This window comes from Sus scrofa, chromosome 9, assembly GCF_054392235.1.
Source record: "Sus scrofa isolate SSC_HxYL_T2T_F1_AM1 chromosome 9, Sscrofa_HxYL_maternal_Yorkshire_Landrace_v2.0, whole genome shotgun sequence".
In the NCBI taxonomy this organism is placed as follows: domain Eukaryota; kingdom Metazoa; phylum Chordata; class Mammalia; order Artiodactyla; family Suidae; genus Sus; species Sus scrofa.
The window spans coordinates 88,708,025-88,734,818 of NC_139391.1; the positions used below are offsets into that span (position 1 = coordinate 88,708,025).

Here is a 26,794-nt window from a genome sequence, read left to right on the forward strand (position 1 = left end):
GTTATTGCATCTGACAGGTGCATGTTGGGTGATTTTTAGGTATTAATCTCTCTATGTTTCACTTCCCTCAAATGTAGAGAGAATATCATAATTATCTCTACCTTTAGGATTAAAAGGATGGCCAATAAATTGAAGTTCTCAATAAACAGTAACTGTTTTATTAACCTTAGAACCCAAATGCTTCCACTGCTTGCTTAGGACCCAGCAAAAAATACTGACTGCACTTTCTTTTATCTGAAAACATTTTTATTACTAATAGGGACATGGGATCCAACAGACTGATCTTTTATTCAAAATATCTATGTGAAGGCTATTAGAAGAGAGAATAAGAGAGAGGCAGAAAAGGAGAGAAAGAGATCAAAGAGAGAAGGTAATGAAAAAAACAGGACAGAGCTGAGAAGAAGAGGGTGGAAGAAGCCTGTCTCAATCTTAGATACTATTTCTTCCAAAATCTGAGAAAAGAAAACAATGACACTAAGTAAAGAAAGGATGGCAGCTGATATTTAGACCATGGCTTTAGCTTTTCGTTTTATGTATTACAAACTTAATAGCAGATTCAAACATCTCCAAAACATATTTCAAAATGAAACACACATGCTGTTATTGATTTTTCCAGATTAATTTTTAACTTTCTTACTTTACAAATAATTAATAATTACCTATTTATGGGTATGTGTATGTATGTATACTTATGTTGTGAATTTTGGGGAGAGGAGTCTGAATGCAGCTGGTGGCTTACAATTAAAAAAGAACCCAAATAAAATAGGTTAATACATACTGAATTTTACATTGATAAAATTAATCAATAACACTTCTTGCTACACCTATTTTGTCTCTCAACAGATACACAAACCAGTTCTAGAAATGAACCATCGTATCATTAGTGTACTGCTACTTTCTAAAATACAGATAAATCACTTAAGATAATGAAAAAATATTGATAATAAATTCGAAATTAGAGCATTAAGCTGCTAAGTTTCCTTGTCATCAATCATAGAAAAGACCCTGGATTAGAAAACAAGTAAGTTATAATGAAATTTGTTCTCATCCTTTGCTCCTCTAAATATCCACTGATCTCACACCAAAGCATTTTCTAACCAGGTTAAAGTCCAATTCTATATTCACATTAGGCTTAGATTCAATTGAGTTAAAATTTTACACTGAATGCCAGTCAACCTTATCATGAACTTTCATTATGTGCATGTAATTAATTGGGTCCAACGAACAATATCAGTACTGAGTTATAGACTCTTTTCTCCCGACCATATAATTAGAATATAATTACCCACAGGATATCAGAATGATGCAAAACCTTTCCTCTAAATGCACCCTCATTAGGAAACAAGTCTCAATGTACATTTATTCAATCAGTGTGAATTAATTAAAATGTTACTGAAATAAAAGAGGGCAGCAATAAAGAGTATCTGATATCTATTAAGAGACTATCACTTGAGATCTGCATGCACAGTTTATATTTAATCCCATTTGGCTCAAGTAGGAACTTTGCCATGTAATGCTACATATATCCAGTAGGTTAGGAAATCTGAGTAAATGAATGAATCGCTTTGTGCCATTTTTTTTTTTTTTTGAAAAAAGCATAATGCAAAACGCATACAAACATCTTAAAGCATCTGGGCAAAATTACAGAGGCTTTCATTATTCCATAATGAATCCACAAATTTATTAGCATCACATGGAATATACTTGGTGGACAAAAATCTTATATTTTTTTGGCATGAAGAGGTGCCCAGGCCAGGAATCGAACCTGTGCCATAGCAGCAACCTTAGCCACTGCAGTGACAATGCCAGATCCTTAACCCACCGAGCCACAAGGGACATCCCAGAAATTATTTTTAACTTGAAGTACTGAAGCAATTAGTGTTCATCTCATACCTGTTATTACAAGTCTGACATACTTGTTTTTATTTGGCTTAAGTCATGATGGTTGGAAAAGCCTAGACTTACCAAAACATTAACTTTTTTTTTTTTTTTTTTGTCTTTTTGCCTTTTCTAGGGCCGTTCCTGCCGCATGTGGAGGTTCCCAGGCTAGGGGTCTAATCAGAGCTGTAGCCGCTGGCCTACTACACCAGAGCCACAGCAACAAGGGATCTGAGCCGCGTCTGCGACCCACACCACAGCTCACGGCAACGCCAGATCCTTAACCCACTGAGTGAGGCCAGGGATCGAACCCGCAACCTCATGGCTCCTAGTCGGATTCGTTAACCACTGAGCCACAATGGGAACTCCATAACTATTTTTTAAAATAGAGAAAATAGCCTCAATTACTTAAGCTAGATCGAGTTATTTCAACAGCATATTTTGTTTAAGCAGAAGATGCCAATGCATCTAAGAATATATTCTTCCTAAGAGTATGCATAATATTATCCTATACATTCAGATTATATAAAACATGGAAAAATAATGCATGTAAAGAAACCATAGGACCTATGATTCATGTCCCACAAGCAGCTGCTGATTGACATAAAATTATTCTTCCTAAAAGCCATTTAACTTGGTTTCTTTAATATCTGGCATATTGTCATATGTAACAAAATTTTATTAAATTAGTAAATAAATAATCATACAAAGGAATACTCAGCATTATTGAAGAACAATATCAAAAACACTAACAAAAATTTTTAAAGCTACATAGCATCTATGTATAATATGATATACAGAAAATTTCTACATTTTATTATTGCATAAATTTTCAGATATCTTTAAGCTTTAGAGGTAGGATTTAAAATTCTGTTCTGGTAATCAAAATTTGGTATTCATAGTTAAAAATAAATATGTAGTGAAATTTATACTGGAAATTCTGAATGAGCTCTAAAATAAATTAAGCCATCAACAAATTGTTCTTTTTCATATGCTATTTAGAAGCAAATCCCAACCAATTTGTAAATTATTGCTTGTTTTTTTTTAAGTAATGTTCTCTATAAAATTATATATTCTTAAATGTTCTGAATGAATGTTATATTTATAAACTAGTATAAGCTTTCTTTCAAATATTTGATTGTTCTTGGGAGAGACTAAAAACTGAAAGAAATAATGTACCCATTCTTGCTAAGAAGGTAGATTATCACACATAGATTTGCTTTATTTTGAACATAAATTTATTTTTAGAACTTCAGTAACAAAAACATAGAATAGTTACTTGCTGAAAATGCTGCAATTAATTTGAGTAACATTAACTAAAATACCAACTTTACTAAAAGTAATCTCCACAAAAAGAACAAAAAATTTCTAATATAAGATGAGCAGTTTTAAAATCGCATTTTGTAGTAAGCATCAATTTTCATTTTCTGAGAATTAAGAGAGTATTTATAATATTTCACATGGACTACTATATTATGTAAGCTATGCTTAAAAAAATCTGATTTTAAATATAATTTAATAGCCAGAGGAATATGTCTATTATGCTCAGAATTTTTGAACTGTTCGTTTAAACTCCCTACCTGCAATATCATTTTACTTTAAATATTAGGCATTTCACAGTACCATCTATTGGATACTTTAATAACTACAACAAAATAACAATAACAGGCTTTTAAAAATGTAATAATTATAAAATACTCCAAGTGCCACTCTAGAAATGACATACAGTGCTAATTTGACATTCAGTAATACTATCTCATCATCACACAATTTATTTAAAGATGATTCAATTATAACTGTGAAATTCAATTATCATGTGTTACCAATGATTTTTTTAAAATAAGCCTTCCTGTCTCTTGCATATCATTTTGATTCGTATTTAATATTTATGTCACATTTGATGTATTTTCTTTAATATTTGTATTTAATATTTATGTCACATTTGACTCAGGAAAAAGAGTGATGGTTAATGGGAATGAAGAGTTGGGAGTGTTATTCATTACCTCAGTAAATATTTGTTAAGCATCTACTACATCTCAAATTAAATTAGCTGCTGAAGTAAAGAGATAAACTCTTAGTGTGAGGATAGGAATGGCAGTGGTACTATTCAAAGAGCATAGGGAAGAGCTTAACAAAAAACAGGTTGACTTCAGTTCCTAGCATGCTGGCTTGGAGGCCTCTGTGAATACTCAAGAGGCAATTTCCAACATGAAACTGAGTACTAGAATCTAGTGAAAGTAAGGGAGAACAAGCTTACATAGATATATTTAAAAGTGGTAGCTATAGCCATGAAATTGGATGAGATAAATTATATACAGTATAATAACATGAGAATATAATTAAAAATGGAAACTACACAGATTTAAAAATAGAAAGAGGGAGTTCCCATTGTGGCTTGGCTATAAGAAACACTACTAGTATCCACGAGGATGCAAGTTCGATCCCTGACCTCGCTCAGTGGGTTAAGAACCCAGCATTGCTAAGAGTGGGGGTGTAGGTCACAGACGCGGCTCGGATCCTGTGTTGCTTGGCTGTGGTGTAGCCTGGCAGCTGCAGCTCTGATTCGACTCCTACCCTGGGAACCTCCATATGCCAAACACTAAAAAGACTAAAAAAAAAAAAAAAAAAAAAAAAAAAAAAAGATGACTAGGAATTTAGTAACATGGATAGTATAGCTAGAGAGTGAGAAGAAAAACCAGTAGAAATGTCTCAAATAAGTATTATAGAGCATGAGAACAAAGTGTTTCAAATACTGTCAAATGCTGCAGGGAATTAAAAAAAAAAACATCCTTGGAAAGGGTGTGTAGTAGGGCATCTACCTCTAACTGCTCAGACTGTGGACAGCTGAGAACTCTCAGCTGTCCCGTTTTCTGTAGAATTACCCTTTGCTCACAGGAGCAGGCTTTCCAGGGAGCACCTTCTACCTTGGAGGAGGCAACAGCCAGTGAATGACTGATACAGATTACAAAATACCAGCCCTCCCCCCACCCCTTTAATTTAAGAACAATCCTGTGGTATGCTTTTGTCCCATAGTGCCAAGGTTCAGCCAAGGCTTAAACTTGTCCTAAGACTATTCTTTAATGAAAGCTTGACTCTTCCCTCTCCTGCTTCTTCCCTCCCTTAAATATTCTTTTAAAATAAATATCCCTCTTTCTATACATCACACAGAGTTAAATCCCTGATTTATAGTTCATGTTCTTCTCCTTGGGAATCCAACTAAAAAGAATGACATTGGATTTAGGATGGATGGCCAGAGTAGTTTTAGCTTCATTTTATAGTCAGAAATTAAAATAATGTAGATTGAGGAGGAAGGAGGAAACTTGACACAATGAGTTTATCTTAACACTGGCATGTACTTATGGTCACATTAAGAGGCAAAGACCACATCCATATACAAATGTGGAAAATAACTGCACAGGAGAAAGAACACCTCTTCCTCTGCTCTGGGTTCTTTGATAGGCAAACAACTAAGAGTATAAACTGAGAAGTTCAAGTGCTGGGCTTAAATTACAGCTCAAGTGCTACCTAACATGAACACATTGGATGACACCTTGTTTGAGTTTTTTCAATTGCAATTTCACAAAGCAGCAGTACATTATTAGATTGTGACAAATGCCAAAAGGAGAAAAATGGGGACGGAAAATGCTAGCATAAAAGAGACTGGAGGAAAATAGGCCTTAGATGATCCTGGATGAAGGACATTGGAGAATTGGCAACCAAATGAAATAATTTGAGAATATTTGTGGTTCGGATGAAATAGGAGTAATGTCACAGGGAATTGAACATGAGGTGATGAGCTGTATTCCTCCAGAATGTGAGTTTCCTTGGGCTAAATAAGAAGGAATTGGTGAAAGCTCCTATGAGTATTAGAAGCAGAATTTAAAATGATAGATTTTATCATCTAGACTGCTTAGCAAGGAGTGGGCATGGAGGTTTTCTGAAGGACTAAATTTTTATTCCATATAAAGGGAAACTATAGGATGAACATATAGGATGAGGAATAAAGAGAGGGTTGAGTCAAAAATCATTGCACTATGCATGAAATTCATTTATGGACAAAAGACATATATAAATCAATTCTTGTTCAGGTTTCAAGAGAAAGTTGAGACTTGACAAGTAATATTTAATAGCAAAACAGAGGAAGTATGTATATAAATACTTCATAATCACCTAAATTTCATCTGGAATCATTAAAACCACGGGTTACCTCTACAAGGTGGAATTTATTCTCAAATATATACTGGTGAAGGGACTCATTTTTATTGAACTCAAAATTTAAAAGTTAGAAGACAAGACTAATATAAAGCATTTATTTCTATGGTTACGAAACTACATCTGGATATTTTCCCTGCACTAATCCAAATCTTCCTTTGGAAGATATAAGCAGAAATACCAACACAAGGGTTGACATATATTTGGGAGCTTTTATGACACAGTTTGGGGCAATTTAGGCTTACCAATATTTAATGAGAACAACCAATTTTGTACATCCTTGCCAATACTGATATATATTTGCCAAAAATGGATAGAAAAAGTAAATTTTATTTTTTAGTTTGACATTCTTGGATATTTATAAGCTTTAAAACTATTTTTAGTTATTTGCATTATTTTTACAAAATAGGGCTTTTTGTTGTAATGATTATGTTTATATTGATTTGTAAATTTTTGTCTTTACAAATTTCTAAAGAAATTTTTGATGGGTCAAGGCTATCAATCCTTCATTTTTCTCTCTTTAGAAAAAAAGTTCTTCTGCAGGCAACAATTAAATCTTTAATCCATGCTTGCTTTATTTTGGAATGGGTATAAAGTAAAATTTATTTTAATGTAGCTTCTCATATGGTTATAAAGTAATCTAAACACCCTGATCTCTCATATGTTACTAGATTTGACATATGACCTTCATTACACATCACACCATTACATATAGTTCAACATGTTTGAGACATTTAGATTCTTTATACCTTCCAGAGCCACTACTACATCATTTTGATCTCTGTAGCTTTAGTAAACATATTAGGATTTGTTAAAACAGATCCTTCCTTATTACTCATCTTTCTCAAAACTTATAATGTACACATTTATTCTTGGAGGCAAAAAAAAAAATCTTCTAGCAAAACATATTGCATGGGAATTGCTTTAAGTTGATGAGTGAATTTGAAGAAATGCAGGTTCTTTTTAGTTCAGTTTCATCTTCAGTGTACTTAGACTTAAGAGAAAACTTTAGCTTTAATTTTTTGTTTAGGGGTAGCATAATATCTTTCCATTTTGTTGCCATTCTTCTTTGCACTGCAAGAGATTTTCTTAATCTTCTCCCTCTAATTACCAATTCAGTTGTTCTCAGGGTTGCTTTTCCCCTCTGCAGATACTGATATATTTTAGTTGCTGCTAAGGCATAATTTCTGTCTCTATGTATGTTCTTAATCTTCTAGATACTACTTTTCAATCAGTTATTGTGAAGTAGGTATTTACATTAGTATTCATGGTCATGTAAAATTGCTAACATCTTCTTCTGCTTCTGCTTGATGCAATGAATCTTCATATATGACATCTAACTAACTACTATGCTTATTTCTTCATTTCCTTGTTGCAGAATTATTAGTCTTTTATTTTGGCACCAAATAGACTTATTTATACTAAAATGCACTTTAGTCATAAGCCATCAGTCTGCACTGACAATTGTCATAAAAACAGCAAAATCTAAGGAAACAAAGGCTACTATACCAATTACAGAAATATTGTTTAAGTAAAGTCCCAAACCAATACAATTTTACATGGATGAAATTAATCTCCCATCTTAGTAATAACAGTAACAAGGAAAGAAATGAATGGTTTGTTTTTAAGTTGTGACTACTGTCAAGCAACATTTCCTTCCTTTTCCTAAGACTACCAAGAATCTCAGGGGCAAATTTGTGAACTACTTCTGTGAACTTTTTAGGATGCTGTGACATGAATTTCTAAGTCTAAATTTGACACAAATTTTATTATGTTTTATATTGCTGCTTACTGTATATCCATATAAACTATAAAAACTTGTTGGTAATAAGTTGGTAATAAGTGCAGAATAACAATTCACTAAACATACTCTCACATCCTCACTTTTAAATCAGATCCACAGGATATTCTTCGCTTTATCTGAGTTTATTTAATATATTTTAGATTTTAAAAATTTTTAGTCTTTCTTTACATGGTGTTCATTTTTGGCTACATGATTCTTTCTTTCCTCCCTCCTCTCCTTCCTTCCTTCCTTCCTTCTTTCTTTCTCCCTTTTTGAGCCACACCCGCAGCATATGGAAAATCCCAGGTTAGGGGTCGAATTGGAGCTGCACCTGCTGGCTTATACCACAGCCACGGCAATACCAGATCTGAACTATCTGTGATCTACAATGCAACTCACAGCAACACCGGATCCTTAACTCACTGAGCAGGGACAGGGATGGAACACGCATCCTCATGAATACAAGTTGGGTTCGTTACCGCTGAGCCACAATGGCTCACTCCCCTGTCTTAGATTTCTATCAGATTTTCAATTAACTGAACTTCCAATTTATGTCATATCAGACTTTTGATTTTCTATAAATCATGACAAAACCAGTTTGTTTCCTTAAAAACTTATTTTAACTTTCTCGGGGTACAGTAATATTTTAGGTATAAAATATCATAGAAACTTGTGGGAATATTTTTGTAGCCCTATTAAAAAATAAGCAAAAACTAAGAGTCCTAACAATAGAATTTACCATATTTGTTAGGTTAAAAAATTATAATAAACCATAGAATATGAACTGTTCTCCTATATTAGACCCTGATTATATGTACACATATTCTGTATAACATAACCTACATTAGCATAAAGATGGGTTTTTCAGAAACCAGTAAAACCAATCTAACTAAAACAATGTAACAGCTAAGTGGTTCATCTCTCATGTCTAGATGATGGAATCCTCACTTAGTGTCCTAGGTCCTTTTCAGATTTCTTGAGTTCTGTCCTTTTAAAATACATGTACATGAAGACTATGCCTTATCAAATGGATCTATACTAGTTTACAAATATTAAAGCTCTCTAGTGCTTAATGTGTTTTTTTATTGGACTGTAAATCAGAAAACCACAGGCAAAAAATAAGAACATTTAGAATTTAATTCTATATATTCAAAAATAAATAAAAAGCAGCTCTCCTTTATGAATAATATCATGAAATTGAGCCTGAGTTACATTTTCAAAATAGGGGGGAAAATGAGATTCCTTCTTGCCTATCATTACCATGATGACAATTATGAATTGATCTATAATGAATATTAATTAAATGAATATTAAGTAATGACATTGATGAAACATTTATTGAGCGCTGACAATGTGCTTTGTCCCACTCTTAGACAAAAAAGAAAAGTGCATAGGTACAAACCCATGATCCATTACATAAAGAATTTTCAAGAAAAAAGTAACTGTGGTTAAGGTTAAAGAGGTAAGTGCAAAAGAAGGGTGAAGCAGCTGAAATGATATTAAATAAAGCCTGAAGCTCCGTGTGGCAAGTCATATCCTTAGCCAACTGTTCACGCCTCTCCACCAGACACTACACTTCTGGGAGCTCTCTAACTAGTACAGGAAACAAGGTTACAGAGAATTCAAAATCCACGTCTCAAAATCACAGAGAATTCAAATATCTCCCTTCCTCTTTTAATTAGCTGATATTTAGTATTGACGTCATCATCATTAACTGTTGCTGGTTAGGTTAAGTGAAAGATGCAATTGAAAGAGCCCATAATACTTGGACTGTAGCAAAGAAACACATGCTACACTTCCACTCCCTAACAGGCCCCTGACATTACTGAGGAGTAAACACATGCTCTAAGGAAAGATTTAACATATTCTATGCTATTTAAGACTTACCATATCTACAATGCATAATTTAGGAGAATTCTTATAATTGTGGAAGAGCAAATAAGATCGGAGGAAGAGGAAAAGTTAATATAGACATATGGTTCTCGGAGGGTGTTATACCTAGAGATACAGAGATTGCTGCTTCAGCAACACCACCACTTGGCCAAGTTTGCAGAGTCACAGCAAAGAAGAGGGAGAAGTAGAACTGTAACCATTTGAATCAAATCTTAAGGCTATGGTTAAAATTTATATTTTCTCAATATTTTTGTCTTCCATTCTAACAAGTTTTATTATTTATTTCGTTGGCATCTTTAAAGGTTAATTTAAGGTAATACAGGATATTATAATAAGAGAAAGTATTCTGGGAAGAATATACCACAACTGGACCAAAAGAAGCACAATGCTGAAATATTCTTTATTTCATATCCCTTTTGGTCAATGAATACTACATTCACTGCAGATTCTGATAATATCATGTCTGTTTCAAAATAAGATAAAACAATCCTGTGAAATTAGTTTTTAAAATACTTAAATGATTAATAGTTTATCATAAAACAAATTTTTGGCTTAAGGATGCATGTCAATCATTGTGTTCCTGACTGGAAATATATAGTACATGAAGAACTTAACAACTATGAAATCTAATTCATTTATAGAACAAAATAATACAGCATGGGAAGAAAATGATACTTTGCAAAGTATTGATTAGAGAGTATCTTGGAGAAGCCAGTCTTTATAAAGTTATTCACTAAAGTATTATTTACAAGATCAAAATAAGGAATTAAAAACATGTTAATATAAATTGTTTCAACTGAATTATATCTTCAATAAATGAAATAATATATAACTATTAGTAAAGGTTTCATAGTATATATACATATACTATATAAACACTGAATTATTAATGATCAGTTTAATGTAAAAATATGATGTCATATGATATGTCAATTTTAATCACAAAAATGTCAAAAATTATACATTTAGAAATAAGAGACAAACTTTATGGTTCTATACAGATAGACAGATAGATAATGGTTCCTACATAAAATTTTAAAAATTTTAAACGTTTTTCTCTATATTTGATATTATTTTCATAAATTTTATTTAATAAATGCATATTAAATTCACTTGCTGACTCAACATAATACTTATAACAGTCATATTAGATGATACCAACTGAGTACTTACTATATAATAGGATAGTTTCAAGGCATTTTCATGAATTCATTAATTCCATTTCTCAAATGAAATATGTAGGTACAAAATGTTGTAACTTGCCTTACATCATGATACTAGTGAAACAGATTCAAATACAAACAGTATACTGCTAGAAGTAACTAGGTTGAACCAATATGCTCTCACACTTTTAATGTATGGACAATCTGATTGTTCCACGTCCTATCCTGATAAATAAAGATGGTGAGGATTCAGTCATTTGTTTAAAGGTGATTTACATGTACGTAGTTTTATTCATATATTTCTTTAGATCTTTTGCCCTTTTGGATTGGATTATTTGTAGCTTGTTACTGGTTTATAAAAATTATTTTTACATTCCAGACACAAATCATTTGCCGTCATTTTGTAACCACTTGAAAGGGGCACAGCTTGCCTACAGATCCAGTATTTATGTTAGAAACTTAAGTTTCTTGTCTTCCATCCTTTCTGGATAGCACTATCCCATACTTATTTCTGCTTTCTTTCTCAATTGATCTTTTCAGTGGGCTCTCTGGAAACTTTTCTCAAAAGAAACAAATTATCCCTTTTAATTCTAAGTTACTACAACTTTATAACACTTTTGAAAAGAGGTGGCTCATTCTCTCAAACATTACTTGTTCCATTACTTTGCTCTTGTTTTAAATGGAATCTCTTGGCTATGCATCAATATCATCCTTTCTCCAGCCCTAAAGTAGAATCATTTGAGACTTTTGTCTCTAACAGTTCCCCCTTCTCCCCTTATTCATTACTGTCATATAGCAACCATTCCATCAAGATCCTGTAATTATCTTGGGTGGTTTTATGGACGGCGTATATAGACCATCCCCAGAGTTCCTTGACCACTGACATCTAAGGAACTTCCTCTGAACACCAGCTGAGGTGCCCAGATCCATGGCTGCATACTGGACTTTACTGTCTCCTGGAACTAAACTATTTTGAAGTCAAATCAAACACTAAACTTCTTCTCTCTGCTACAATCTTCTCTCCTGATTCCCCAGTTTTTCTCCTCTGTTGGTCTTTTCTGATATTTGCCTCACAAACCAGTAATTACTCTCTCATATCTCCCCTTCTCAGTGCTTTAAATTTATGATAATTCATACTGCCAGCAAGATTATCTCTCTAAAACACAAATCTGATCATGCAGTCTCCTATTCACATTGGATAGAGGCCAAATTCTTGACAAGAAAGGCTAGACTTTTCACTACCTCAGATCTTTTCTGTCTCTCTAAGTCTTACCTTGATTTATAAGCCTTAGTAGATATTCTGCAGTTTCAAGATCTCACTCTGTGCTCTCTTATTTCTGAGACTATTCATATGAAGTTCACTTTGCATTTGCCAGCCAAATCTTGATTTTATTCAAGATTCAGCACAGGTATCATATCCTCAAGAAAGTTTTCATTTACTCTTGAATTACCCTCAGGATGGATGAAGAATCACTTCACTAAAGCCTCAATAAGTTAATGTTTTTCATACCCTAATGTGTAATCTGTTTCGCCGACTTGTGCAATAAAATCAAAATTACAGTAAATAAGAGAACTGTTCTTATCTGAGTTTTTAGCTCCAGTGACTTTAATAAAAGCCAATGGAAAGAAGAAAGAAAGGAAAAAGAAGAAAAAACAGAAAGAATCTAGCACTGCAGATAGTGTGTATAAAAATAATGTACTTGGCTATCAGCAATGATCTTAAAAATATTTAAAAGGCACAGAGCAGTTATATAAAGAGTGGATATTTATATGTAATATAAACTCAAGTTTAAAGAAATCAACATTATATAGTCCCTATATTTTAATTTATCAACTTTAGTAACATATGTTGATATAGAAAATTACTAAAAATTAACCTCTTATTTACAGAATAGAACCTTGCTTTTAAATTATAATGAAAAATAATTATTTTATATATAGAGAATTTTAAATTAAATTATGGAGCTAAGTATAACAGAAATGATTTTTCTGATGATCATCATTCACTGTTCAAATATAAAGTTTAAAAAGTTACTTCTTCATGAGATATCTCAAGTATGGCAGAATGAATTGAATAAAAGCCTAACCCAAACTGAAGAATCATTACAAAAACATTTTTGATCACAGAGGCCCAGTTAGCCTGACCATTTAAAAATATATAAAATCTATAATTAATGTAAGACTACACCATAATTCTAGAGAAGCTGATCAAACTTATAGCTCCTACTATAAAATTACTCTAAGAATCAAAGGGACTCTTGCCTATTTGTTACCTAACAAATTTATGTACTATCAAAAGTAATTTTAAAGTACTAAATGAGGCCATTATAGTGAAGGGAAATTTATGGAAAGGATAGCAATAGTGTTATAGATTAGCAGATAGAAGTAACATATACCCAAGCATCATGGTCAAATGTCCATATAAATCTAACTCTATGTTTCTTAGGGACAGAAAATAACAGATGATAGTAAAGACTCACAGAGTCCATAAGGTAACAAAACATGATGAAAAATGAACAGAGCTGAGAGGGCCTTCTGTTAAGTAATGAAGGCATTACCAACAACAATATATCTTTCCTGTTACAATGGAACACTTTCATATGATTAAAACAAACAAACAAACAAACAAATAACCTTCCAATGCAGAATGAAGACAAAATGGTGAATTCACATTTAACTAAACCAACACTGTAAGGGACTTAAGCAACATGGACCAAGTCTCTCTTGGGTTAAGGGTAAAACTTAAAACATAAAAGAGTGGGTAAATTGCATGCTCATCAGGCCATATTTTATATGAAATATAATAATTTCATATATAATTTCATATATAATTTTTGACATTGACATTTGATTAGAACTGGACAGCAGAGATTCCTGAGTGTGATCCAAAATAAGAATCAAAAATGCACTTTTGATGGAGTTCATTAATGGCAGATAGTCTATTTTGACAATCATGAGGTAAGGGTTACTGGCCTTTTATAGAAATTAAGATGCTGAACAAGAGTCCTTACTGAATAGATAAGGACTTTATATTTGATTAAAGGTGGGATGAGGGAAATCCTTGAAGAAATCTACCTTTGTAAATGGTTCTGAATTATCTTCAATATGGCAGAAAATGAACTGTGGTAATAATCATTTTTGCTGGAAAATCATCAAAGAAAGAATCATAAACACCTAAACACAGTATGGGAAAAAAATCTTGATAAATTTTAAGCAATTAAGTTTTTTGATAGTATTCTCAAAATATGCTAGATACCAATTGCAACTCCAGAAAACAGTGACTATATTTAATATTTGGAATCATGTCTTGCATTTCTATTTTAATCTCAGAGTAGTTGGTTTTAAACCATTTTTATGGCCATCAGCATTATTAAGACATAATCTGCGGAAGCCATTTTTAGTGCATGCTTATAGAAACGTGTCAGCAGTGCAGTTAAGATGCTCACCTTCCTAATCTTTATAATAGGTGAGCACATATGTATGTAATCATTAACTTAATAAGTGTTGGGGGGATTGAAGATTGAGAGGGGGTACAGAATTTTTTGAAATAAATAAAGATAATTAATACCTGAAAAGATCTTCTAAAATATAAGACTGCTGGAATGGACTTTGACCTTGAAGTATTTCATTAAGAAGTTTCAACCAGGAATTACGAATCCATAATGAGTTTATATTTTTATTCTATAACCAATTCCTGATCGCAGGGTTAAAGGCAAGGGATAAAAATCCTCAATAAAATCATACGTCATGTGTTCTTCATTCATAGTTTCTAGAATGAGCTAGAAATATTGATAACCACTTTGCAATAACTGTGTTTGACATTCACTTGCTCTTTGTAGAGAACATTATCATAAGAAACTGAGACAACTGAGATATGTTTTTAAGAAGAAAATTGTTATTAAAAAATAAAAAAAACCAAGATCATATGATTTGTGAGCACTAATGATTTTCTTTCAATGAAAGATTAAAAATATACTGCAGGTGATGCAGTGTGAAATCACTCCTGGGAAGTTAAATAGAGTTCACAAATTGAAAAGCCTCAGAGCCCATCAGTTGAAGCACATTAAGCAATTTTATGTGCTGAACAATTTTATTAATTTGTTTAAAGTTTTAGTATTTAAACAGTTAACGGGTTTAAGAGTCAATGTATTTGTTCTATGATCAGAAAGTAAACTTTAATCTCTACCTAACAAGTCAGGGGAAATTTTAAGGCAAAGTGATTTAGGCTAATTAACATGTACAAAACCACAAAGGCTTTAGAGAGCAGGTGTACATAGAGATAGAGTAGTTCAAATCTTTGATTTCTAGGGAGTAAGGTTATATGTGAGCGACTGGGTGACTTGAGTTGTTTCAAAAGTCTTATTTACCATGCTAGATAGTTTGGCATTCAATTAGGAATCACTAAAAATATTTTAAATATTAAGCAGAAAAATATTTTATTGTATTTTTTGAAAGTGGATCCATGAAGCTGTGTGGAGGGTGCATAGGAAAGAGGGAATTCAGTGATAACGCTCCTAGTACTAGGACAATTCTGCAGAACAACTGGGGAGTGACATTGAGACAGTTAACGGTTGGGTTGAAGAAAAGAAAATGAGTAAGAACATTAGAATAATCTGCCTAATGTGATACTGAAAGATGAGACATAAATGATAATTATTATTAGGTTTCTGGCTTAGAAAATTTGGGAAATGAAGGTTCTGGTCTCTGAGGAAAGACATATAGAGAAGGCCAACATTGGAATTTGGAGAAGGGGCAGAAAGGATTATCTGAGTGTACAAGCTCTGGGTTCCCATTCTAGATTGTCACTTCATAGTCATGTGACATGGGCAACTGAATCTCTATGTTTACCAGGTTCCTTATATGTAAAATAGGGATAGTTACAATATTTATCTTATGGCATCACTGTGATGATTAAATTAATTCAGACTTGTCATTAGCAATAGCAGCAACCCTTTAATAATGTCAATTGTATGACATTCATTCTTTTTTAGAATGTTTTTAATTTAATTTTTTAATTTTTTATTGCTATTTCCCCAATACAGTTTTTTTCTACTGTACAGCATGCATTCATTCTTGTAACTTGACACCAATACCTTTGATTCCAGCAAATTTTGATTCCACTGTAATCAAACATACTTTGATTACAGTGAGATCATTTTAATCAATGATCCACACTGTATTTTTCCTAACATCCCTACTGTACTTCACTCTTCATGTCCTTACTTCCCTTGTTACCCAGCTTAAATTCCATGCCCAATTCCTATAATCACTCCTTTGTACACTCTCAACTCCTTTGCTTCTCTCCTTTCATCGTACTGGGCAAAACACAATCTCATGAATGCTGGTCCATGTCTATTCTACTCCTACAGCTAGAAAGTAAATGGAGAAATTTAACAAGATGTGACCCATCCAAGGTTACAAATCATTTTCTAAACTCATGATGATTAACAAGAGAACACTCATTATACCGTGGCAGTCATACAGTATTTCCCTTGATCCTCGTAGCTCTCACTCTCTAGGTAACTGTTATGTAACTTCTCCCAATCCTCAAAATTTTCATAACATCCTTGCTCTCATCAATGATGCAGCTTCCTACACCTCTAAGAAATTCTAAGTGTCATAGCTTATTTTTTTGGTTCTCCCTCAACTCACAAGTTAGACTCTTCTTTTTATCAGTCACATCATTCTCTTTCTTGGTTCAAACAATCTTATGGCTTCCAACTTCATTCACAAAAAAAGCATTAGTTAGAATGGTCTAACTTGTCCTACACATTTGAAAATCTTAAGACATCTTTGACATTCTCTACTATTATTCCTCCTGCAGAATAAGATCCAGCCACTAATTTCTTAATGTTCTTTGGATATGTCAGGCTTCTCCTGCCCTTGAGTCTTCCCTTGCCCTTCTTTGGTGACTCCTCTGTCCACAAAGCTTGGTCCCCAGATAGATACATGGGCAATTCCCTCACACTCCTCAACTCTTCATTCAAATAAACTTCAATAAACTTTCTTTATTCAACTATTCCTTGGTAAATTCTTAACTATTTCTTTTATAATTGCAGTTTAATCATTTCTTCTCTTCCTGTTTTAACTTTGTCCTTTAAGTTTTAAATACCACCAGTATATTATTAAAACCAGGTACTAAATAACTTACTTCTTTATTAACATTTCACCCCACTGGAGTGAAAACTTTATGAAGGTAAAGATATAACTTGTTTTTGTAGTGTTCTCCCTTCTACTGTTAATAATACAGGGCACATACTAGATATTCAATAAATATTTTTGGATGAATGAATGAATTAGCATAGCAGCTGGTATGTATGTGTTCAATAAATGAGTTATTATTATTCATATATAATAATAGTAATAGTAACAACAACATATTGAGCATGTAAAACAACACGGGACCTCCCGATTGCAGCTTTATAGTTTAGAGATTCAGATGAGGAGGAGGAACTTAACATAAGTTAATGCATAGTAAAATAAAGTGAATAAACAAGACCTCACTTGGAAGAAGACTGGAAAGTGATAGCATGTGAGGGTAGGGCCAAGGGATGAGCCAACACAGGGCAGACTGAAGTCCTGAAAACCAGTAAAGATATTAAAAGGAAGCATCCAGAGACAGAAGAAGCAGCTAGAGAGTGTGGTATGGTGGGTGTCAATGAAAGGTAGACACGTGTGAAGGATGAGGTGGTTAACAGTGCTGAATACCTCAGAGCAGAGAGTGCCAAGGAAATGATAACATAGCAAATGTTGAGATACAAATCATGATAAAAACTGTAGGAAGATTTAATGAGTGAAAATAAATCCAGTATCAAAAGTGTCTGCAAAAGCAATGAAAGAGTTTGCAAGATTGTTAGCAACAAGAATATTCATTGATCACATGTTCTTTACCTGTGATTCTCTCAAGGAAAGAAAGAATGGAATAATAAAAGAATTTTTCTCATGTTTGAACATGTATAACCAGAGGTTGACATAAATGGGCCAAAGAAGTAGCCCCCTAGCTTACTGAACTGAAGAGAGTTCGACCCAGATAGCTGGGTAATAGAATGACATGATAGATTTCATCTTAGAGTTAAAATCTGAGATCAAGGATGAATCTAAACCTGTGAGATCACTATAATTTTTTAAAATAATGCAAATGTTAAAAATTCCACAAGTTCTTTCTCTTTAAGAAAATCATACAAAAGTATAAAAAATTACTAAAATTCATCTAAAATATAAAGTATTTTAATATGACTCATTATTTTTAATTAATCTTATTTACTACAGGATGTCTAATATATCTTACATGCAGAAAGTAAATTTAGAATTAGTAATTGCTATCCTCAGCAATATGGAGGTTTTTTCTTCTGCTTTTTATTTGCAGTTTGAGAAAATAGTTTTTAATTTTTCTTAAATAAAGGCATTTAAATACGACCAGTATTTTACAGATAATTACAAAATGAATCATAAGTGGGTGCAAATTGAGTAATTTGATTAATTTCTAAGTTGACCTTTAGAAAAGTATTTGTCTAACATTTCTTAGTTGTTGTATTTTATTATATCAAACCGAAGTTCCAGCTAGTTAATTTCCATGTTGTTTTTTAAAAATGAGAAATGCATTATGGATATAAAATAGTTTGTTTTATAAAATAACTGTTTCACTTTAGAAACAATTGGGATTTTAAAATGTTAATATGAATATTATCTTTGAATATCTGCTTCTCTTTCTATCAAGATTCGTTCTTTTCAGGTTACTTACAGATTTGTAACTTGTATATTTATTGAATCAAGTGATTATTTTGCAGTCAGTTAAATTTATTAGTCACTAATAAAAGATAAAACACAGCTAATGGCAGTCCATAGCTTTCTTCAAGGTATGTGTCCTCATTTTAAATAACCTCTGACTTAAGTGAGAGACCTCACTATTGCAGATATAGAATTTGCATCTCCAGCAAAATTGCCAATAAGAATAACTTCATTATTCTGGGAAGTTAGATCTATAAAACATGTAAAATGTAGATGTGTTCTGTCTATACAATTTCTGGTAAGTACAGCACGATCAGTGATAAAACCTGAGTCAGCTTTAGTCAGAGCATACCTTGCCAAGACGTTTATTGTGCCATGAAGGAAAGAAGACATACAGTGGACAAAGGGGTCTTCTCTGAAGGGAGGAGTTTTTTTTTTTTTTTTTTTTTTTTTTTTTTTTTAAGTTCTAGAGAGTTCTGCCTTAATCAATGGAAAACGGTCTCTGGAAGTATCTAGTGGTAGAGCATATCAGTTGGTCTTAGAAACCCCCAGTTATAGCAGAATGATGAGAAGGAAAAACTCACCAGTACCACTGGACAGATTGTTGTGGGTGGTAAAATATGGTCCTTCAAAGGTCCGCAGTCACACTCAGGTTTTAGATGAGAAGCACATTTATTATGCAGCTAGGGAAGGAGAAAGAAGACACTATCAAATTCTGCATGACAACAGCAAACATGGAGCAGATTATATTTCCACTGAGATACGGCAAAAACAATAAAGTATTACAAGAACAAACAGGATCATAAAGGGATTCATATTACATTTGCCCTTATATATTCTACCTTAAATAAACTGTTTAGCAACTTTCGTGACCTAGCCTATGCACCTTCCAATTCTCATAAATGTTTATATTAAAAATGTGCTTTAGGTTTTCCACCAAAAAGCCTGATTTCTTTCACAAACACACATTATTGTCCATTACAACGCTTCCTTTGCTTATCTGTTAGCATAATCTTGAAACCACTATGCACTGTGGATGCTTTTTTTTTTTTTCTTTTGACCCTCCTGTTTTCTCAAAGTCATTCCAAAGTGCACAGCTCAGTATGGGGCATAATTGATCCCATCATTAGTTTTAACTTTCTAATTCAATATGTAAATGTAACCAGAGATTCATCTCAGTAGGAACAGGATATAAATATAAGAAGATGATTATGATGATAAAAATTTATCTTTATATTGTATTTACCAGCTCTTCACTGAGTGTATAATCATACAACGTGTTATTTACTTTTCGACATGTAAGAACCTACACTGATATTTTTTATCAAGCTTGGTCACAAGTTTAACTTAAAGTGTTATAACATAGTGCATTAAATAGTAATTTTTTAAAAAAATTGAAGTGGTAGAACTTATTGGAGCCATACTGAATTGCTAAGGTAGTAGTTGTTTAAAGGCATCTAGGGAGTTCTGTCTACTATTCCTTGTCAATTTAATATGAAACATTCATATTTTAGAAAAACTATTCATGTTAATAAAATAACATATCTTGTTCCAAACCAAAAATGAGCTGCTTCATTTTTCAGCTGTGTATCAAAGGCCACCCTGTCTAAGTCATGGTTACATTAAGTTCCTAAGTTCCATAACAAACCTATATTTATAACAGTTAATTAACAACCAATCAGAGGGGTTTAAGGAGTGTTGATCTGCTGCTGGTGACAGTAGATCACTACTACTGAAGGGGTAATTCTATTGTCCTTGAAGCTAAGTCCTCTATCATGGTAACACCCTGCCTTGAAGTTAAGGCTACCTGTACTGTAATTAACACACACTAGACAACATTACATGAAATAAAAGTACCTTTAACGTTCATCTGTAATTAGCAATTCTGCTTCTCAGTGTCCTGTAAACTCCTTACAAAAAAAGGGGGTTTAATATTATCAGGTATTTCTGATCTTTGTTAAGAGGTGAGAAGAACTGAAGATAAAGAGGCAAATGAAGCCACATACAAAGCAGAACTAAACTCTGATTTGGCAAATGAGATGTATAGTTTCCTCGAAATGAAATTAGTGACTGGTTTAAATACATAGTTGATTTATTAGATTTAATCAATTTTCTTAGAATAAGTCATGGTCCTGGAATCCTGCATTCAGCCTTAAGTTTTACCAAATGTTGTAGGTTTAAATCTAATCTTTCACCAACTGAGGTCCTAACTCTTGGTACCTGTGAATATGAACTTATTTGGAAATAAGATCTTTGCAGATGTATTCAGGTTCAGATGAAGTTATACTGAATTAGCTTGTGCCCTTATCCAATGACTTGTGTCCTTTTAAAAAGAGAGAAATCTGAACATAAAAGACAAGTATGGAGGGAAGAAGGCCATGTGACCACAGAGGCAGAGAACTGGTGACTCAGCTGTGAGTCAAGGAACACCAAAAACTAAAAGCCACCACCAGAATCAGGAAAAGACAAGAGAGGAGTCTTCCCTACAGGCTTCAGAGGGAACATAGCCCTGCTGACATCTTCATTTCAGGTATCTAGCCTCCTGAATTACGAAAGAAAATATTTCTGTTCTCATTTTGCTGTTATTTTGTTATGGCCACCATAGGAAACAAATATATGGATCTCTATGAAACCTGAACCCAAACCAAAGACAGGCTCTGTGTCTTAAGTCTCCTTTGTACTGTGGTGCCACAGAGAAAAAAACTTTTGCTTTTTGATCCTGTACAACCTGTTTAAAACTAACAATGCAAGACTGTAAGAACTCTGTACAAGTAGCAAGATTTGAGACAAAAATTCTGTGTGTACAGAGTGAGAAAGTACTGAATTTGCACCCTTGACTGGACTTTGTAAAGCTTTACATGTGACTCTCAAGGACAGAAGGGTGGGGCACTCTGAGTTTCTTGACAGCACTGAAAACAGATACACAATCTGAGGGCTCAGCCTCCTCCATGTTTCCACACAACTGATCTCCAACAATCTGCAACTGATACAGTAATGGATGCTGACTCCTCTATACAGTAATATGGGGCTACTGGGTGTAAGAAAAGATAACAAAAATAAAATGAATTTAATGGTGGCTTTTGGCAATGCAGGTTAATTTCCCAGCGAAAAAGAAGGAACTGAGAACTCAGGTAGAACCAGAGTTGATAAGCTTTACAGAACATGTGTGTAAGGGATAATTCTTTATATTGTAGTTTGAAGGTTTCAGAGTAAAAGTACTGGCAACTGGTCCTACGAAATATTATTCTCTGCAGCATGGAACTGTCCAGTTTGACTGCCACGTGACCTATATCCCCAAGCTTTGCCTCGGTATCTGGAAGGCAGAGTCTTTGCAGGAATTTGGGCAGGCAGCAGGGTCTACAAGAAAGTAGGTATCCCTATTGTCACCAGTGAAACAGGGAGACACACTGCAAGAATATTCTCCTCTCCAAGAAGTGTGTATTAACTAATCACCTTATAGTTTTATTAACATTGGAATCTGGTAGCTGCTAAATATATTCAGGTGTCCATCAACATCATGACACTGTTTGTAGCCAGAGTGTCGAAGCTTGAGGACACCAGGTTGGAAAACACTGATCATCGCACAATTTGAATACCAAATCTAGTTAATTGACCATATTGCTCAGAGACATATTTGAGCACAAAATATAAAACATGAAAGCCAATGAGAAAAAATGCTTATAGTTCCCGGGACTATTTAATCAAAATTGAAAAGGAACATCATTTTTGCTGTGAAACTAAAACTTCTGTGAAAAATAAAGTCTATTAAAAAAGAACAAATATTAACAACATAGAAACCATATAACAGAATTTAAAAGCTATTTCACCCTAAAACTATCTTAGGTTACTGGTAATGTTCTGTTTCCTGATCAGGTACTAGATACACTGGGTGTTCATTTGCGCAAAGTTCATTGAGTTCTATACTTAAGATATTTATACTTTTCTGTATTTATGCTATTTTTCTATAAGACTATAAAAAGGGAAAAAAAGTGAATATAATCAACAATAAAAACAAGTTGCCTAAACTTGTCACCATGACATTTTATATAAAAAGACAGAGCTGAGTTCTTCTAGATCAATAAGATACTAAAGTCCGACAATTTTCTTAAAGATAACCCAGATCTCAAATCAGCAAAACACAAAAGAGCCTCAATAAGAAAAGAAATAAACTAAGATATTGATGAGCCTTGTTTCTTAATGAAATGGCCAATGGAGCCCCAGAGGAAATAAATTATCTTCTTTAAAATGTTTTTATTTTTGTTCACAGTTATCTTTGCATTTTTACAGAATAAGGCATAGAAATCCTCAGGTCATTATTTTATTATACGTACAGAAACTTCCATTCACATTAAAAGAATCAATTCTATATCTAGGAAATTTATGAAATACGAACCAGCTATTCCTGGAAGTGAATTAAATACTTGGAAATAATTTCAGAGTTTATGACAATTTCCAATAGCACTTAATTTAGAGCCAGATCTATGTTTATTGAAAAAACTGTCTCAATTTAGGAGGGAAAGGAAAATGTGTGAATAAGACTGTGTGTGTGTTTATGGGATGGAGTTGAGAAGAAAGTGAGGGTATTGTACTAAGAAGAAAACAGTGGAATCTAAGTCAAAAGGAAGAAAAACAGAAAATAAATTTTCCAAAGAATTTGGAGAAAAAAAGAAAATTAAGTAATTTTTCTAGAGAAAAATGAAGTGACTTCACATAGAAGAATACTTGTTGGTTTATACATGCTTATCTCTTAACATTTTTGCTGTTTCAAGGTGCTGTTTTAGTGCCGGCATTTACTTCATAATAACCTTTCTATTGTAAAGGCACTGGAAACCCTGAAACATTATTGTTTTGAGCTTACTATTTTAATAAAAGTAGTGGTCCCACATGACACCAAAAGTAGACAGTTCATAGCCATAACATAGGCTTCCTTTTGCCAAACTCAAATAAAATGTATCATCCTCTTAACCTTGCGAGTCCTGCCTGACCAGGGACCTTTTACCATAACCAGGAGTCAATTATAACATGTTTTAAGTAGAATGTCAAGAAAATACATTTGGGGTAGATATGAACAGCTACAAAAAGTGGGATCTCAATGATCAGATAATATAAATAAGAGAAGGAAGAGAGAACCAATGAGGACATTTAACTTGGCTGGTTGAATTATCAAGCACAGGGAAATGGTTGCCTAAATGTTAGAAGATCGTTAAGACTGTTATTATACAGGATTTTTCTGTTTTTAATTTTAGGCTTGCAAAAGGAGATAAAACTCAGTTTTAAGAGCCCAAACTTATAAAATAACAAAATAGTATACCATCAAGAAGCCTCAAGTACTGACCAATAAAGAAGTGTTGAAATGTTTTAGTTTTTTAATATATTTAAGTATTTGTTTACTTGTATATCTCATATAGATTTGAGTATTACAAGATGATTTAAAAAAAAACAGAATTTAAATCATTCATTTAAAATTCACTATTTAACCTAAGAATAATAGTATAGCAGTCATTAAAGTGAAATTATTGAGGACCTCCTTTAAACTCAGCACTCCATCAAGAATTTAGGGTGATTAGAGAAAAAATATATGTTGGACAATGCAGTCTAGCAGCATAGAAAATGCTAGCATGCAGACATGAAACTGTCAGACAACCTTTCAGTCTTTCCTTTGGTATGGAATAAAAGTCTAAAAAGGATTCTGAAAAAGGAAATAGGGAAACTCAATTTGCTTCTGGAGGTGTAGTGAGTTTAAGGCGGGTGTATTCAGGGCAATGATAAGAGTGAGCAAAATAAGAGCAGGGAAGCATGGCTTTCCCAAAGGCTTGACAACAGACATGCACAACCACAGCAGAGGCTGGGCAAAGAGGGAACTATTATATATGTCATGTGCTTGGGTTTGGGTCTGATATTTGATGAACTGAAAAACAGGTCGAGGAAGGAAGAGGTGAGGGCTGCATTCCTTGTGACAGAACTATTATAGGCTGGTGAAGGTGGCATATGATAGCGCACTAGTATTTTCAGAAGATGATTCTGGAGGTGGTTTGCAGCCTGCCTTATAGGAAAAGTACCTTCTGTTAGGGAGATAAGCCAAGAGTTCTAACTCTAATCTAGTTGAGAGGTGCTAAGAGCTTGCACTTGGGCTGTGAATGGTGAAGACAAAAACTCAAATCTGAGAGTGATATTTTAAGGAGGAAATTTAAAGGCTCAGTGATGGGCTGAATATATGAGATAGAGGTGAAAGACTAGGATAAAGGAAATCGACTTCTAACTCTATTTCCAGTGATTGTAAGCATGATGATACCATGTTTGATAGAAGAGAGCTGGAACAGCAGTTCTTTGTGAATATAAATAAATCAGCTTTGTCTAGGATTTGGTGATATTCAGGACTACACAGTTCTGGATGTTTTAGAACATGCTTAGACTGGACAACTATGGATCCTTCCAGGAGTGAGAGAGAAAGATGACATGAGTAATTTTCGTGGAACACCCTCTGTAAGTCAGGTGTTGGGTTTTGTGCCCTCATGTGGTATTTTACCTAGCGTTCAAATATGATAGAAACTGCCAGTCATGAGGCACTATTATGTATGAAGTCCAGCCCTAACCACATTTACAGAGATTTTTAAAATTAATTTAGTTCTTATAAAAATCTTGCAAGATAGGTATTAAGTCCATTTTACAAATCAGGAAACTGGCCAAAGCTTTTGACATATCTGGCCCAAGACTGAACAAATATTCTCTCAGTTCTTGAACAGAGACATTCTTAAGAAATTGATCAGTCTAACTTATAAGACTCAAGCCATTTCCAGAAGTTTCATATATAAAGGAAATAATGCCATTTGGAAAACTACTGAGATGAAGCCAAGTTTCATTCTCTTTATTTCTCTCTACCTTCTATTCCTCATGAACTCCATTCAGATAGGCCTTCCCAAAGCTCAACTTTGATGGTGCTGGGTTGCATCACTTTGGCAACTTCTGCTAGCTTTTTGCTAAAATATTATTTTTGGGGTCTTTTTAGGGCTGCAGCTGTGGCATTTGGAGCTTCTCAGGCTAGAGGTCGAATTGGAGCTGTAGCTGCTGGCCTATGCCACAGCCATAACAATGCAGCATCGGAGTCACGTCTGTGACTTACCACACAGATCATGGCAATGCTGGAGCCTTAACCCACTGAGCGAGGCCAGGGATTGAACCAGCATCTTCATGGATATCAGTTGGGTTCATTAACCACTGAGCCATGACAGGAGCTCTAATTTTTCTTATATTAATAGCACTTTATGGGAAGCATGTAAACTTAAGAAAGTAGATTCAAGTGGAAAGGCAATCTGTAGTGTAGGTGAGCCTGTCAAGAGCAGATTAACTCTTTACTAAAATTTTCATACAGTGGTTCAAGAAGAAAGTACAGATTATACTAAACACATAAATGTTCTGAGGTAAACATTTCGGCTGTGCCAGTGGCATGCAGGTGTTCCCAGGCCACAGACTGAACTCACCCCCCAGCAGTAATAGGAACCACGGTGGTGACAGGGCCAAATCTTAACCCACTGCACCACCAGGGCACTACCTAAATATATTGTTTAACCTAGGCACAAAGTCAATAAATTGATAAATGTATTCTTAGAACTGCCCAATTTAAAAATCCAAAAGCACACAGAAGCTAAAGTTACTTTATAGAAGGCTATCTATACTTTTCTGGATAAATGAGACCTTTTTTAAAAAACTGCAATCTTGTTGCATGAACCAAATATCCACAGGACCCCTGGATATCATGGTTTACAGCAAATGAGGCTTACGTCAGCCAGAAGCTTCAGGTCTTGAGAGAGCTTAGTAAGAGGGCAATGCTCTTCCCCAGATTCTGCTTTAAACCCTTCACTGCTCCCTGATTAGCCTGTATCTTAAGTAGAACTCAGGATTTAATGACATTTACAGTTTACATTATGCTTTGCCTTGGGGTCATCTTCACGTATATATTGACCTCTTGTTAAGGATGAGATGTTAGGGGTATGTTGCCTAAATGGAATTGAACATGAAATCTTTAGATTTTAAAAAGCACAGTTTATTCAGAGGTAGCTTTCTTATAAAATGAAGAATGTAATTTCTTATAAGACTAGGACCAGAATCAAGACCAAATATAAATGTATAACTGGAGACT

The 26,794-nt window shown here is 33.7% G+C and overlaps 1 protein-coding gene across 13 annotated transcripts in view; it reads right to left on the reverse strand.

The window, feature by feature from the left end:
* Positions 1-26,794, reverse strand: part of DGKB (diacylglycerol kinase beta) — a 657,175-nt gene that overhangs the window by 469,779 nt on the left and 160,602 nt on the right. For all 13 annotated transcript variants that reach the window (XR_014815900.1, XR_014815899.1, XM_084977158.1 and 10 more), the window contains one exon: positions 19,242-19,340. Coding sequence is in view for 11 of the 13 variants with exons in the window: in XM_084977158.1 (XP_084833284.1) it covers positions 19,242-19,340 (99 nt within the window). In the remaining 2 variants the exon portion in view is untranslated. The remainder of the gene's footprint in view (positions 1-19,241; positions 19,341-26,794) is intronic.